At 34.1% G+C, this 16505-nt stretch overlaps 1 protein-coding gene across 2 annotated transcripts in view; it reads left to right on the top strand.

Moving 5' to 3' along the window:
* The window catches only part of STRN (striatin), a 94148-nt gene that overhangs the window by 45596 nt on the left and 32047 nt on the right, over positions 1 to 16505 (top strand). For both annotated transcript variants that reach the window (XM_028117141.2, XM_028117142.2), the window contains exons 4-7: positions 2447 to 2525; positions 4999 to 5166; positions 7096 to 7231; positions 13096 to 13231. In XM_028117141.2, coding sequence (XP_027972942.1) covers positions 2447 to 2525; positions 4999 to 5166; positions 7096 to 7231; positions 13096 to 13231 — 519 coding nt within the window. The remainder of the gene's footprint in view (positions 1 to 2446; positions 2526 to 4998; positions 5167 to 7095; positions 7232 to 13095; positions 13232 to 16505) is intronic.

Here is a 16505-nt window from a genome sequence, read left to right as displayed (position 1 = left end):
GTTGTCCTTTGTTGTCTGACATCAGGTCTTAACCATGATTTCATCTATTTTGTTTTATAGTTGTTTCAAGCAGGAGGGTAAATTGGGTCCCTGTTACTCTAACTTGACTGGAACTACCAGTCAACTACTTTTTTTTATTGCCAAGTGGTTCAACTCTTACCACTTTAAAATCCTTACTTTTGTATGATGTCATTTTTTTTTAAACTTGATAAGGTGAGAGTGAATCTGATAGTTGATTGAGAGAGCTGTGAATTTTAGCTTGAATATTGGAATGTGGGGAAAATCAAGTTCACATGTACAAAAGTTTTTTTTCTCTTTTAACTTCAGACTTTTTTTTAAAACATGTTGCCCAAGGAGTCAGATTTTATCTCAGTACATGGATACACTTTTTTAAAGAGGGTGAAGATGCATTCTTACTTGATTTGGCTTAATTAATTAATTTATTTTTTTTTAATTATTTTTTAAAGATTTTATTTATTTATTTGTCAGAGAGAGAGACAGTGAGAGAGGGAACACAAGCAGAGGGAGTGGGAGAGGGAGAAGCAGGCTTCCCGCGGAGCAGGGAGCCCGATGCGGGGCTCGATCCCAGGACCCTGGGACCATGACCTGAGCCGAAGGCAGACGCTTAACGACTGAGCCACCCAGGCGCCCCGGCTTAATTTATTTTTTATTGAGGCATCATTTACATAAGTAAAATTCACCTTTTTAGTGTTTTCATAAACACAGTTTCGTTACTACTGCCCTTTGTTGTCCACCCTTTTGTCCCCAGTCTAATCCCCTGGCAGCCACTCATCTGTTTTATGTTCCTATAGTTTTGCCTTTTCCAGAAAGTCATATGAATTGGAGACTCACACAGAATATAGCCTTATGATTCTAGCTTTTCTCATTTACCATAATGCATTTGAGATTCATTCATGTTGGTGTGTATCTATAGTTCATTCCTTGTAAGTAGTGTTCCACTGAGTGTATGTGTCGTACTTTGGTAACATCACTAGCTTCCAAAGTAGGCAAAGGCAGTCGAGTATGTCTGAGGGTGGAATAGAGAGGCCTATACTGATGGGAAATCAGATGACCTCAAAAGTTCCTTCACATATGAAATTTTTAGTCTTTTAAAATGCCAGTGTAAGTATTCTTACTTGGCAAGTATAGCTTACTTGACTGAAGATATATTAGAACATACCGTAGTATATTCCTGAATTTGTGGAACCATTTGTGAACCATAGTTCCTGAATTTGTGGGTCAATGGAAACAAGATGTATGTTGTTTTTCCTTAGTATGGGGACATTATTTTTGCCCCCTTTTTTAAACTATATACCTTCTGAGATTATCCCAAAGTAATCTCCCTTGTTGAGATAACTTAATCCTCCTGCCACAGTCTGGTCTACTGCTGTTTCTTTGGTTTATCACAGAGCTTGGCCTAATTAATTTAAGAGAAAAATGAAAATGGAAGATCTCATTCTTATTTACATATTTCTTTAAATACATGAGCTCTGGAGTCAGACGTGATTTCAGCACTTACAACTATGTTTCTAACTTGGAAATCATACAATTAACTTATAAAACTCATCTTTCTCATCTTTAAAATAGGGATAGTAATAACACCTATCTTTTGAGGTTGTAAAGATTAAAAGAGATAATGAATGTGTTTTTAACACAGCATCTGGAACACAGTAAATGCTTAACATCAATATCATAAAACAAATTTTCCCAGTCTCTCTTACATCTCCATGTGACTAAAACCCTGTAAAAAGATCACAGTTTCTTATAGTTTGATCAAGGGCTGATAGAAAGTGTGAACTTTTTTGTATTTTTAAAGTTAATCCGAGTATAGTTTGGAAATTCTGTAGTCCAGATTTATCACAGAGAAGGCTCTTTTTATTTTACTATCCTCTTGCAAGGGTTCACTTTCTACCAAATGATGCATTTAAGCTTTACAAGATTTCTTAGGTGTTTTCATTCAAAGAATGTCTTCAAAAGAATACTTGAAATTTTCATTTAGTAACTAGTGAAGGAAATAGATTTGGATTGAAGTTATTTCCTTCCTATCTACCCTTTACCAAACTGGCTTTTCTGTCATCATTCCTGAGTGCTTTGTTCTAGCTCTGATGTGGTGCTCCATAATACTTTCATTTGACTCTTATTGTGTGACTTCATTTGAATAGGTCTTTGTCCTGGATGAAAATTCTCAGGCTACTAGAGATTGGGAAAATGTCTTTATTTTTGTTCTCCTATGCTCAGGGGAATCTAGTAGCAATCATGAATCTATATTATTTTTGTTATGGAAATTAGATTAAAAAAACAGAATATACATTGTCCTAAAATATACCTTACAGTGTAGTTTTGCATATTCTTAATCTTAAAAATTTTTATTGGACATATTTTATGAATTGAGATGCCCTCTAATGAATAAAACAAGGTACTTTTATTATGATTTAATGTTTTCCAGATGAAGGTAATGAAACAGAGGTACAGCCACAGCAAAACAGCCAGTTAATGTGGAAACAAGGTCGACAACTACTCAGACAGTAAGTATCCCGTGGTCAAACAAAGAAAAGTCTGTTTTCATCAGGATACATATATATGTATTTTTTTTTTGCATTTTCAACTCAATAATTTTATCTTTTATTATTAAGACTGCTGCTGTGAAAAAGCTTAATTGAATTATTGTTCCTTTTTCATAGTAAACATTTTTTCCTCTGTAATAGGTTTTATTTTTCACTAAATATTAATAAGAATTACCAAGAATACTGTTTTTATAATTTTAACTTAAAGAGTATACCTTTAAGCTTCTAAATTTTAATATACACTTATGTTTACATTTGAAAGAATTCTAGGGGCACCTGGGTGGCTGAGTCGTTAAGCATCTGCCTTCCACTTAGGTCATGATCCCAGGATCCTGGGATCAAGCCCCGCATTGGGCTTCCTGCTCAGCGGGGAGTCTGCTTCTCCCTCTACCCCTCCCCCTCCCCTGCTTCTGCTTTCTCTCTCAAATAAATAAATAAAATCTTTTTTTAAAAAAGAATTCTATACCCTTAAAGTTACCTTTTGCATCTTTTATACCTGAACATAGGTATGTCTTAATGTAAGTCTAATCAATATTTAGATGTAATTTTGTGTTATGTTTTTTAACTTTCTATTTTAAATAGATTGAAGAACTTTTTTAACTTCCCAAATTTGCAAATACTGCACTACCATGTAGTTTCTTCTATAAAATGTGTATTTGAGACTATAAAGAGGAAACAAAGCTGGAATGAGGTTCACATGTCAGGTGGTAGGCTACAGCCCACTTAACTAGCTCACTGCCTTATCCTTGCATATCACATTTGAAATTGGTATTCTGATTTGTGCTTCATTAAAATGAAATGTTTTTGGAGTTTTGAGTTTCTTGTGAGTAGTCTGCACCAGTGGTTTCCAGAGTGGATTTGTGCCAACCATTTCTTTTGCCTAATGGGAAGAGAATATTAAAATGTCTCCTTTTATGTATTTGTTATCTATTCAGCATTAGAAAAAAATGAGAATTCACTAACATTTAATAAGTGGTTTTCCTCGTGCCCTCACCTTGGTCTTAAATATGATGTATTACATTTCTTTCATAAATGTGTTTTTAAAGTGCTCATTTTCTTTTTTATGAGAAGTAGTTACTGTAGTAAGCAATCTGAGATAGTTTTCAAAAACTTTAAGACTCATAAATCTGTCTCTTTAAAGTAAAGGTGACATTTTATCAATGAATTAAGGGAGGTAGCTACTGAGTAAAGCCAACTTACCTATGGAAAGAGCGGTTTTTGAAACAGTTATCTCTAATGTGATTTTGTTGCCAAAGATATGTATCCAATATTTGTTTAGAACAGAAAAACCTGTTGGTTTGTAAGAACTGATTAAATTCAAGAAAGTTAAACATTTATTGTCCAAATTTTAATCAAAACCTTTCTGTAAATATCAGATAGTATTGAAAAATGAGTATCTTGATTTGATAAGATACACTTACTCCACTTTGGTCACATATCTTTGTGAAATATGTCTTTGAGCTGTTAATCTGTTAATACCAGATGTTGAAATAAACTGACCTCAGACTGGTTATCTTGTCCACCTTTGTTTTTTCCTTAATGTCATAGATTTGCTGCTTACTTACAGGTTCATGCCTAATATTTGTCTATCACATTTGTTAATGGCATTAGTAATGACATTTGCCTTTTTCATATTCCTTTTGGTCTTTTTTTGTCATCTTTGTTGTTAATGGATATTGAGTGCCTTCTTTATGTCATCCACTAAACGAGTTGTGCCACTTTTAGGGGGAAGAAAACTGAGGTCCAGGAGAATTAAAGTTAACACAGGAAGAAAGTAGCAGAAATGGGCTTTAGACCCAGATCTAGTTCTCAGTACAAAACTATTCTCTTTTCTTCTGCTGCCTCTCTGTAACACACACTCCCACGTGCACACAGTCATCCCACATCCACAGTTGAACTGTGGGCTATTTTTATTTTAGAGTTGTCTCAGGATAAAAGCTTCCTTTCTGTAGAAATGACTCTTTGGAATATACTCTTCTTGTGTGTCATGGAGGAAACCAAATATGCTAGAAATATCCTCTCTGGATCTCAAACGATTCAATAACTTTCTATATCGGAAATGTAAAAAAAAAAAAAACAAAAAACTACTGGTTATAATAATTACTGTTGTAAGAATCTGAGAGTGAGTTTGCTGCCTAGAAGAAAGAATGTGCTATTAGGTATATTAAGGAACAGCTTCTTCTTATGGTAAATGTAATGAATGGTGTATTGTATAGTTCTTTGATTTTTTTTCAGTGACCATAGAGGCTGGTACTGCAAGAGACAGCTCCATCTGCAGCTGGAAGATTATTTATTAGCACATCTTACTAGCATAGTACTGTACTGTTAAGTCTTACGCAGGCAATGAATTTAATGAAATACTTTTATTTACATGTTAAGTTATAGAATACTGATTCCAATATGACTGAATTGTAAGGATCTTCTTCACATGCAGGTATCTACAGGAGGTGGGTTACACAGATACCATTCTAGATGTGAAATCTAAACGAGTGCGAGCTTTGTTGGGCTTTTCAAGTGATGTCACTGACAGGGAAGATGACAAAAATCAGGATTCAGTTATAAATGGCACAGAGGCCGAAGTTAAAGAGACGGCAATGATTGGGTAAGTATTCTGTCTAGAAAGTTTTAGCTAAAATTTTAGTGCTTATTAAATAGTTTTGGTTTATGGGTGACACTTGTGATACTTGCATTTTAGATACTGCTACAGAAATGATTTATTATAAAGTTGAATTAAAAAATTGAAATTTCATTTGGTAGAAGATAACCCATAGGGATTAGAGTTATTTATGTTTATTTTAAGAATATTTTAAAGATATTTTTATTTGCTTGAAATCTATAGGTTTAATACAGATTTTAATATCTTGAAGCTCAGTCATTTACTATTAGAACTTCACAAAAGATCATCTTTAGGAGATTCAGTTCAAATCTTAGAAGAATGTAATTTCATTCCTGGTGACCTAAAAATCCTATAAATTCCTCAAATTTCTTAGAAGTAAATGTTTTCTTAGCCATTTGTGTATTTAATAATACCGTAACTCATCTTTTCCTTTGAAAAATATCTATATTAAGTGTATGTTTTTAATTGATAGAATAAGTGGAAAATTCAGTAGCTGTTTGAAATATTTTGTTTTGCTTTTTGGATCATGTGTCATACAATTATATGTAATTCTGCTTAAAATGAACATGAGTAGTTAAATAAGGACATTCTTTATTGAAAATAAATTTGGCATGATTCTTTTTTTGGGGGGATTTGAATTCTTTTTTTCTTTAAATTTTTTTATTGTTTGAATATTATTTTTCTTCATTTTACTGCATGTTTGGACTATAAGAATGGTTTTAATTGAATTCTATACATTTTCTAGTGAGAACATCATTTCTGTTATTTGGAACATTAAAATTAATGGGATTTAGGTAAAGGTTCAAAAATAGGATGGACTCCTATAAACGAACTTTTATAAATAAATGTCACTGGAGCCTTCTTAAATATATTCATTAATATTTAAGACTGCATTAACTTACTTATACAAATGTAAGATTAGATTGTTTCTTTGTGTAGGCATAGACAATGTAGGCCTTATTTCTGGTTATAGTTTTACCTACAGGGTTATTATAAGTCATTATAAAGATGTTCAGAAAAGGCCTCTTGAGTTGTCTTGTGTTTTGCCCTTGACCTGTCTTTTGGAACTGACAAGGGTATTATTCCGAATCTGTCTCATTTGTGTAGGGATAGAGAATACGGTGGAAGATACCAAAAACATAGCTCTCCCCAGATTTGAAATTTAAGATTTATCTTAGAAATGTTGTCTAGAGTTGTGGCTAAATTTTCTTTAAGAAAATGCCTTGTTATCTAAAACATTTCCTAATGAACTGGAGAGAAATCATCCTATTCTGGCCATTAGGAAATTATTTACTAAATTTATTTTGAGAAAACCAAATTAAAATCTTACGTATTTGAAAAGTCAATCATTTAAAAAAATCAATGGTTTATTCATTAACAGGATCAAGTTTTGTAGTAATATTAGTTTGACTTAAGTTATCTTTAGTAGCTTTATGTGTATTTGTTTTTTTCAACTCCTTAGCTGTTCAGTAGAAATATAGGATTGTGTCAGAGAAAACTGATGTATCTACTAGCTATTTTCTTAGTTATAGAAATTCACATGTCAGAGGAAGAGTTGCAGAGAGGAAAAGAATAAAGAAAAATAGAAGTAGAGGTAATAAGAAAAATATTTTTAAAAAGAAAGACATTAAAGTTGACTTAAGGATCAAAAGAATACTGAATCAGGAGGGGTATTCTTTATATTAATTAACCTAAATAGATATGACTGCAAAGTACTTTTAAAAGAGTAACCACTTCTGTTGTGCTTTGCCAATTAAAATCCATGGAAATATGATGGATAAGAATCAGTGTAGTTCATAATATGATTTGAGGGATCATAGTTACAATGTAAACAGAAGTTAGTGCAACATATAGATTAATTCTTATGTTGAGTTTAGAAAATTAACTGAGCAAGGTGTACATGTTCTAAACCAGAAAATCCGAGTTAACAGATTCTGCCTCCGTGCTGGATAATTTCAAATTCCTTGAAAGTGCAGCTGCAGATTTCAGTGATGAAGATGAAGATGATGACATTGATGGAAGAGAGAAAAGCATCATTGATACTTCAACGGTGAGTTGGATACACAGATACTAATATTTTTAGGGATCATTATGGTTACTTTAAAAATAATCCAAGTGAAAAAAATTTAAAAAAAAATCCATTGGTTCAACCTAAATCCTTAACTTTTTTTCATGAATTTGGGGAAATTTCATCTAAGAGTTTTTAGTATTGAGTTTAAATTCAGTAATATTTTTAGGATGGCAGCTTTCTCTTAAAAGGTCCTTACCCTCTCGGGCACCTGGGTGCCTCACTCAGTTGGTAGAGCACATGACTCTTGATCTTGGGATTGTGAGTTTGAGCCCCACATTGGGTAGAGAGATTACTTACAAAAATTTAAAAAATCTTTAAAGGTCCTCACTCTTTGATTTATTAACTCATTAAACATTTTAATAGTTCAATAGAGCTGGTGAATATGGTAAAAATGTTTGTGTTATAACAAAGCAGTGTTGTTGGTGCTATAAGACAATAGAACTGACAGACCCATTATGGTACCTGATGGCGACTGGCATCCCCTCTAATTGATGCAGTTTTGTCTTTCTTGTCTGGGTTGCTTTGGTAGACAAATGTTACAGATTTTTAGAACTGTTCCATTAGATTTCTTCAAACTTGTTTAAAGTTATTCTGTAGTTTTGTTTAGATCTTTATAGGTTTATTGACTTTCCCATGGTAGTTTCTTGGAATAAGAGGTGTCTCTTGCTTCTTCTCCTTTCTCTTCTCCATTCTGTCACCTTCAGCTCCTCCTGGTTTTTTGTTTTTGTTTTTTTCCTTTCTTCCCTGTTTTTCCCCCTACTTTTTCTTCCTTCTCCTCTCTTCTCTCTCTCCTTCCTCCCTCCTCCTCCTCCTCTCTTTAAGTAATAGATGAGGGCATGCTTTGTTTTGTCTAGGAAAGTGTTTACATTTCCTCTTTCATGTTTATTTAAGAAGAGTAAGGAAGAAAGCAAGGTAGTGAAGTCCACTGGACCTAGAGTTGAAAGCTTTGGGTTTAAGTCCCAGTTCTGTCACTAGTTATCCGTGCTTCTTACCCTTCAGGCTTAGTTTTTTAGTTTGTAAAATGGGAATTATAAATACCCATCTTCTCTTCGAGGATTTTGTGAGCAATAAATGAGATGCTATATATGAAAAATGATATAAATGTTTTCTGGGTATAACTTCTCTCCTTTATGTCCTCTGCTTCCATCAGAGACTCTCAAATTATTACTTCCAGATTATTGTTTCCTTGAGCCACTCTGCAGTAGTATTCTGCTGATATAGCCTTGCCATGGATATTATTTGAACTTCAAGTAGTTACCCCAATTTTTCTTATCCAAACAGGTAGTAATAGCATATGTTTTAATTTACTCTAGTAAAAGAAAATGCCTAAACTTGTATGATACTTTTTCTCTGTCCTGTTCATTTGGAAGTTTTGTACTGCTTTGTGATTTCTGTGGGCCAGTTGCATTGAAATATTATTTTCCCATCAAAATACTTTAGTCTTAGCTCAGTGGTAAATGATAATTGATTATCATGCTTTAAGTATTAAGTATGGTCTTACTAGAAATTCCTAACCATAACCTGGTTTCTTTTTAAGTAATCAAATTCATAAAGTTCCTGTCTTGCAGTTAGTGCAGATTATAGCAATTCTGTGACCAACCAGTGAAGGCATAGCTAATATAAACATACTTAACCCCATTTAAGCATGGACTCAAAAATCCTTTAGTTTTTCAGGAAAAATTATCCCTAAACAAATAATTGGTTTCTTTGTAACAGCTTTGTTAAGTTTTAGGATATATTACATTAATTTTCACAGCTGCAGGCTAATAGCTACATACCAAAAGGACTTTCACAGTCTAACTCTATGTAGCAATGAGTAAGCATGACTTAAAAGATTTATTGCAATTAAAATCTTTAGTAGAACAAACAGGTTTTTAAACTGTTATTTTATTTCTTTAATCAAAATAGTCTGGTAGATTCAACTAAAAAAATATAGAGACATAGATTATTAGTAACTATCATTTGTGTGTAGCTGCATATGCTGTCTTCTTGCTCTCTACCCTCTATTGGAGTTTGATTATTCTTTGGGTTATATTCTGGATCATATCCCTCCTCTATATCTCCTCCTTCCTCATGATCAACCTCTTCACCTTATTTTTCTTTACCATCATTGTTTTGCATTCTCACCATAGTATCATTAGTTAAGTGTAATAATGACCTTGAAATTATACATGTGTATAAAAAGTGATCAACTTTAAAATGTTTGAAGGATAACTTCAGCAAGATTTAGTCTCCACATTCAGATACTTTAGGAGGAAAAGGAATGGGTTTAAGAATCATTAACTATTGTGTCATCCCCATCTGTGTTGTTTCTTCTAATGGTTTTAAAACCAAAGTGGCCGTCTATCCTTTTTTCTAATCTTTGTGGCACCCTGTGCAACCTATAACTTTTTTGTGTTTGCCTTAATTCTTAAGTTGCCTTCTAAACTCATTAGAGGTAGGAGTGGAGTAGAATCTGGAAGGTAAGGAAAAGTAATATATACTTATTATAACAAACCCCACCCCTTCCCATTTACTAATCCTACTCTCTGTTGGCAACTGCACTTTTCTTATATGCCTAACCATTAAAAACACAGGAGTTTTTATTTAAGTGGGAGACTTGATGGAAAGTGGCCTGCAACTTACCGTATCTTCATTCATAAGGTTATATGGAGGAGAGACCTAGAAACAGATTTTTTCCCAAGGAGTTAATTTTGTGACTTATTACCATATTTAGTAATTAGAATGTTGAAAATACATTCAGCTTTTCAATATAAGGTTCCAGATACTTACGTATTTTCCTTGCCCTTTTCATCAGGCATTGAGAACAAGAATTCTCTATCTACAAGGTGTTGGTGATGGCCCCTCTAATTCATATCTGGTGTCTCATCGGGGTTGGGGGAAGGGAGAAATCAAGCCTCTAGGGTGAAAGAAGATGAATTAGGCAGTGTGTTTATTTGTGGAACAATGAAGGTCAGTGTCTTCTATTGGTATAACTCTTCAGGGATACTTTTCTACCTTAGTTTGGCTGCCCAGAGAAAATTAGAAAAAACTATTAGCATATAGTTACAAAAGAATACACCTTCAGCATGGGTTTTCTGTACTCAGTATGTCAAACTTTTTTGTTTAATAGATTGCTGGGGCGCCTGGGTGGCTCAGATGATTAAGCGTCTGCCTTTGGCTCAGGTCATGATCCCAGGGTCCTGGGATCGAGTCCCGCATCAGGCTCCCTGCTCCTTGGGAGCCTGCTTCTCCCTCTGCCTCTCTTTCTCTCTCTCTGTCTCTCATGAATATTTTTTTAAACATTTTTTTTATTATTTATTTAGATTTGCTGGATGGGAGATTGGAATATGCTGTAAACATAAAAGTATGTCTAGGTTTTAGGGAAATACTCTAAATAGTTAAACCAGTTATTCTAGCAGCATTAAAGAATCCTTGATTTCTCCTATTCAGTTTTTATATATACCAGGGTAGTGAAGGCAGATTAGGTTTCATCTACTGCACCAGCTTTCTTCTGATAGTGGCTTCCTGGAGTGCTACACTGAGAAGGATTTTTTTTTTTTTAATTGAAATTCAAGTTAGTTAATATATAATGTAGTATTGGTTTCAGGAATATAATTTAGTGATTCATCGCTTACATATACTACCTAGTGCTCATTGTAACAAGTGCCCTCCTTAATGCCCATCACCCATTTCGCCCATCCTCCCACCTACCTCTCTTCCAGCAACCCTCAGTTTGTTCTCTATAGTTAGGAGTCTCTTATGGTTTGCCTCCTTCTCTGTTTTGATCTTACTTTATTTTTCCTTCCCTTCCCCTATATTCATGTTTTGTTACTTAAATTCCACAAGTGAGTGAAATCATATGATACTTGTCTTTCTCTGACTGACTTATTTCATTTAGCATTATACTCTATAGCTCCATCCGTGTTGTTGCAAATGGCAAGATTTCATTTTTGGATGGCTAATACTCCATTGTATATCTATACCACATCTTCCTTATCCATTCATCTGTCCATGGACCTTTGAGCTGTTTCCATAATGTGGCTGTTGTTCATAGTGCTGCTGTAATATTGGGGTACATGTGCTCCTTTGAATCATCAGCATTTTTGTATCTAAACTCAGTATTTATCTAAAATACTGAGTAGTGCAATTGCTGAGTTGTAGGGTAGCTCTGTTTTTAACTTTCTGAGGAACTTCCATACTGTTTCACTGAGAAAGATTTCTGAGGCTGTATCTGATCTTAGATGAAAAGTGCTGTGATTGGTGAGTGATACCAGGAATGAGCATGAGAACAGGGGCGTACAAGTCAGGTATTTGTTACCTCTTAGAGTCTTTCTAGGCTCTGTATTCTGTCCCATTGATCACTTTGTTGAACCCTTATAATTTTAATCCACTTGCAGTAACTCAGTGATAAAGTTTGATCAGGTCATGCTATTTCCATTTTGCATGAAGTGAAGAAGCTGAGGCCCGGAGAAGCTGAGATAGTGAATCCATTTTATCAAAAGAAGCTGCAAACCATTCATCCTAATTTCTTTGGGCTTCTGGTAATGGAGGTGACTAAAAAGAAGATAATTTCATAAAGAGTTTTGACATAGAGATCTCAAAAGTTATCTCTGCATACATTAAGCCTAAATTTCAGTCCTCCAACTGGATTTGTGATTCCAGCGATATTCGTAAATACATAAAACAAGACATAACAGCCCTTGTCAGATTGGCTATTGAATCTAAGTCAAGTCCCACTTGGAAAGATCAGTATTTTAGAAAAAATTTGAATATATAAAGAGTTATTAGAGAAAACTGATTCAAGGTTGGAACAGTAGAGGTACTGGGGGAAGTTTTTTTCCTTCTCTAATACCATACTTTCTGAGACTTGAGGCATGCATTTATGAGTTTGTAGTTTTTATAATTTTAGATTTTTTTAGGGACTTATGTAGTAGAGTTAACATTTATCATCGTTATATTCTGTAAAACTCTTGTATTTTATGAAGTGGTTCTCTTTTTGGTTAGATTAGAATGTCTGTACATTGCACAGTGCATCCAAGAAATATGAGGATATGGTTGTAGTTCTCATAGTACAGTAGTATGTCAGGCACATTTTTCATCTATTTATAATTTAAATACCTATCTTATATTCCAGTGTTTTCAATATATGATTTCATTAGCTTACTCAAAACAAGCTATCCTTGAACAGTTTAAATTATTACTTTAAAATGTGTAATGTATATCTTTTTTAAATGATACCTGTTTTACATTGAATTGGTTAAGTATTATAGCTATTTAACATAACAAAGGTATACTTTCTGAAGAAGCCAATAATTGGGTTTCCTCATTCAGTGATAAAGAGATACTGTTTTCAACTTGAGTGTTGCTGGAGTGGTGGGGGGTGGGAGGGATGGGGTGGCTGGGTGATAGACATTGGGGAGGGTATGTGCTATGGTGAGCGCTGTGAATTGTGCAAGACTGTTGAATCACAGACCTGTACCTCTGAAACAAATAATGCAACATATGTTAAGAAAAAAGAAAAAGAAGAAGATAGCAGGAGGGGAAGAATGAAGGGGAGTAAGTCGGAGGGGGAGACGAACCATGAGAGACGATGGACTCTGAAAAACAAACTTGAGGGTTCTAGAGGGAAGGAGGGTGGGGGGATGGGTTAGCCTGGTGATGGGTATTAAAGAGGGCACATTCTACGTGGAGCACTGGGTGTTATGCACAAACAATGAGTCATAGAACACTACATCAAAAACTAATGATGTAATGTATGGTGATTAACAATAAAAAATTTTAAAAAAAGATACTGTTTTCCTTTATTTAAATAAATTTCATAATATACCCTAAAATTTTAACTTAGCATGTTTTTTCATTAGATTGTTAGGAAAAAAGCATTACCTGATAGCAGTGAAGATCGAGATACAAAAGAAGCTCTAAAGGAATTTGACTTCTTGGTTACATCAGAGGAAGGAGACAATGAGTCTAGAAGTGCAGGTGATGGAACAGAATGGGGTAAGGAAACATACTGGATCCAGCCAGAGGTGTTAAGTAAACAAAAGAAACTAGTATTTTACCAGGAGGGCAACATCTTGAAGAACACTGTAAATTTCTTATAATGTTGAAATTTTGAACATCCTATGAACTTTTTACTGTTGTCACCTTTTATCCAGGGTGTATATCTGTGTGTGCATGTTTAAAGGAAGCTGTACAACTAGTTATCTTTTTTTAATATGAGCAGTATACCATGAAAATAATTTGAATCCATACACAGAATGTTCTATGTTTCCTGCCTAGATAGTAGAACTTGCAAATCTGGATTTTGTGGAAATTGAGTTTGAGAATGTAATAGAAGAGTTTTTAGAGACTCATCTCTGGCATCTTCTGTGAAAAAGAAGTATAAATTTAAAAAACTATAGTTATTCAATCTAGGCAGATTTCAGCAGTTTGTGCAAGGCATAGAATTTTTTGGTGCAAATTGTTCTAAACAGATTTAATATTTTAAACATCTAATGAGGTAAAACAAGTATTTGGGGGAAGACTTCTAAAGCATAGATTGTTCTTTGGGTTTGGAAATGAATTGTTGCTATCAGTAAGGTAGGATTGTGATGAATTCTTCAAAAGTGATCAGTTCTAGCAGGTGTGTGTACATGTAATATGAGTGAGACAGATACTGAGAATGAGAGAAAATTTTCTGTTGAGATTGAAGAATTCCAGGACTCCCTTAGTTGTGGTTTTATGTTATTTAAAGACAGAGTTAGAGAATCAGTAACTATCCTGGTTTTAAATTGGGGGCTTTCCTTGGGGCTTTACCTTCAGGAACTCTTATGATGCCACTTCTTTTCCTTTTTTGTGGCAAATATCTGAAGGTAATTATTATACAGGATAATTAGTCATTGAAATATATAATGGTTATAAAGTGACTTATTATTTTTTTTAAATTGAGGTATTATTTATTTATGACATCTTTACATACTTACAAAACTGTTCTTATCCCATACATGATCCTGCAGAGTTTCTTAAGAATGAACATCATATTCTGGGAGTAAAAACCCAAGTTTCTTAATAATTTATGCATAACCCAACATCTTGTGGATCACAAAATACCATCAGTTTGGCTTCAGAGAACACAAATACCTGTTGAGAATTTTTTGTAGTCAAGGAACAAAGCCACTTCTTTTCCTTTTTTGTGGCAAATATCTGATGGTAATTATACGGGACAATTAGTCATTGAAATATATAATGGCTGTAAAGTGACTATAATTATTATTATTTTTTTTTTGCAACAGAACAAAGTTTGGAAACCAAGGGGATATTGAAGTAAAATCTCTTTTCTGTATTGTTACTACTGAGTTTATTTATCAAGTTACTCAGATCTTTTAGACACCAGTTCTACCAATATAGCTAGATCCACTGTCTACACAGAAGTCTTTCTCTGAGGAGTCATACATCTGCATAAATAATAGTTGGCTTTTTTCATTGTCAGTCTTACTGCAAGGGTTTCGTGATTCATTTCTCTCCAAAGACAGATGCATTGTTTCTTGTGTCACTTCTTTTGTTTTATAGTGCGAGTCATGGCCCAGAGTTTATATGATACATGTGTGTACGTTTTCAGCTAACCTCCTAGGAAGTTACTGGTGAAAACATGAGTGACTGGTCTCACCTTTGAGCTGTCTTACTCTTTAGTAGTGTACTGGGTATTTCTGAATATGAGTGAATGGAATCTTTCATTTGACTAGAGGTTTCCTTATCAGGAGTTTAGCCTTGTGTGTTTTTAGGATTTTATTGTTCATATTCAGAAAATTTCACTTTTAAGCAATTAAAAGAACTAGATTGCAAATCCTGTTTAGTTGAATGGACTTTTAAACCATTTTAAGTGCTTTATTTATTTTTCCCCTTCCCCCTTAAAAATGGAGTGAATATGCCTAGGTTAAGAATCTCTTTAGTTTCTGGCAAGTAAATAGATTTTAACCACACATCTTCCATGATCTTCCATTACTATTGTTGTGAGTATAGTGAAGATTACAATAAGGCTTAACTTTTAATTTAAAAAACTGAAGACGTTGTAGGATCCAAAAGCTACCCAGTTTAAATTAATAAGACCTGATTGCTGAAATATTAACATTTTTAATTGTTAGATCTTTCTGGGAAAGTAGAAACTTTTTATTATTGATAGATTATAGTTAGAACTATAAAAATGTTGAGTTTTTAAATTTATTATGTTTAATCTTTTCAGGAGCCCAATTAAGTTTTTTGACCTGTAGATTGAAATTTAACTTGTTAAAAATAGGTTCCTATTTGTTCCGATTCATTTTGGTTTATTCCAGTCATTCAACAAATATTGATCAAATGCTTTGTATGTGCCAAATCATTTGGTGAAGATCCCTACCCCTGTGGTCCATATAGGCTACTAAGAGAATGTAGACAATAAGCTTTAATAAACATAAATGATAGAGCATGTCAGAGGGTGATAATGCTATGGAAAATAGAAAAAGTAGAACAGAGTAAGGGGAATAGAGAGTGCTGGGGTTGGGGTGAAGTGGAGGGGACAGATTACAATTTAAAATTGTAATGGGGTAGGTCCCATTGGGGGGGTAACATTTGGACAGATGACTCAAAGTTGATTGGTGGGTTAGCAATATGGTTTCCAGGGAAGAAATATTCAGGAAAAAGAAAGCCACAGCAAATGCCCCAAGATAGCAGCAGCCTTGATATGCTTGAGGAATTCAAGGACATCAGAATGGCTAGAGCAGAGTGATTCTAAGGGGGAATTTGGTAAGAAATGACCAAATCATGTAGGGCCATAGACCACTGGTGAGATGGGGAACCACAGGAGGAATTTGAGCAGAAGGGTGCCATGATCTGACTTTGATTTTAAAGCATCATTCTGGCTTTATTGAGAGAGAACCCAGTGTTGATAATAGTCTTGGTGTGAGGGGAGAGGAGACGATTATTGGAGTAATTCTAGCAAGAGACTAAGAGATTAGAGAAGTAGAGAATGTGCTAAGTAGTCAGTTTCTGGATGTGTTTGGAAGATAGAAAAAACAGTATTTTGTGAAATACTTGATGTGAAATATGGAAGAAAAGGGAGGTTTTTGGTCTGAGCAAATGGAAGGATGATGAAACACTGGATTTGGAAGATTGGGAATTTGGTTTTTTACATTTAGTTTGAGATCTGTTAGACTTTCTAATGGAAATGTAGAGTCTAGGGCAGTTGGATATATGAGTCTTGAATTCAAGTGAGAGTTCTGAGCTAAAACATAGCATTATATAGTATATAAGTAATTTT

The sequence above is a fragment of the Eumetopias jubatus genome, unplaced genomic scaffold (assembly GCF_037043125.1).
Source record: "Eumetopias jubatus isolate StellerSeaLion01/CBP00866 unplaced genomic scaffold, mEumJub1_p1.0 scaffold_9, whole genome shotgun sequence".
Lineage (NCBI taxonomy): Eukaryota > Metazoa > Chordata > Mammalia > Carnivora > Otariidae > Eumetopias > Eumetopias jubatus.
This window is presented reverse-complemented; position numbering and strand designations above follow the sequence as displayed.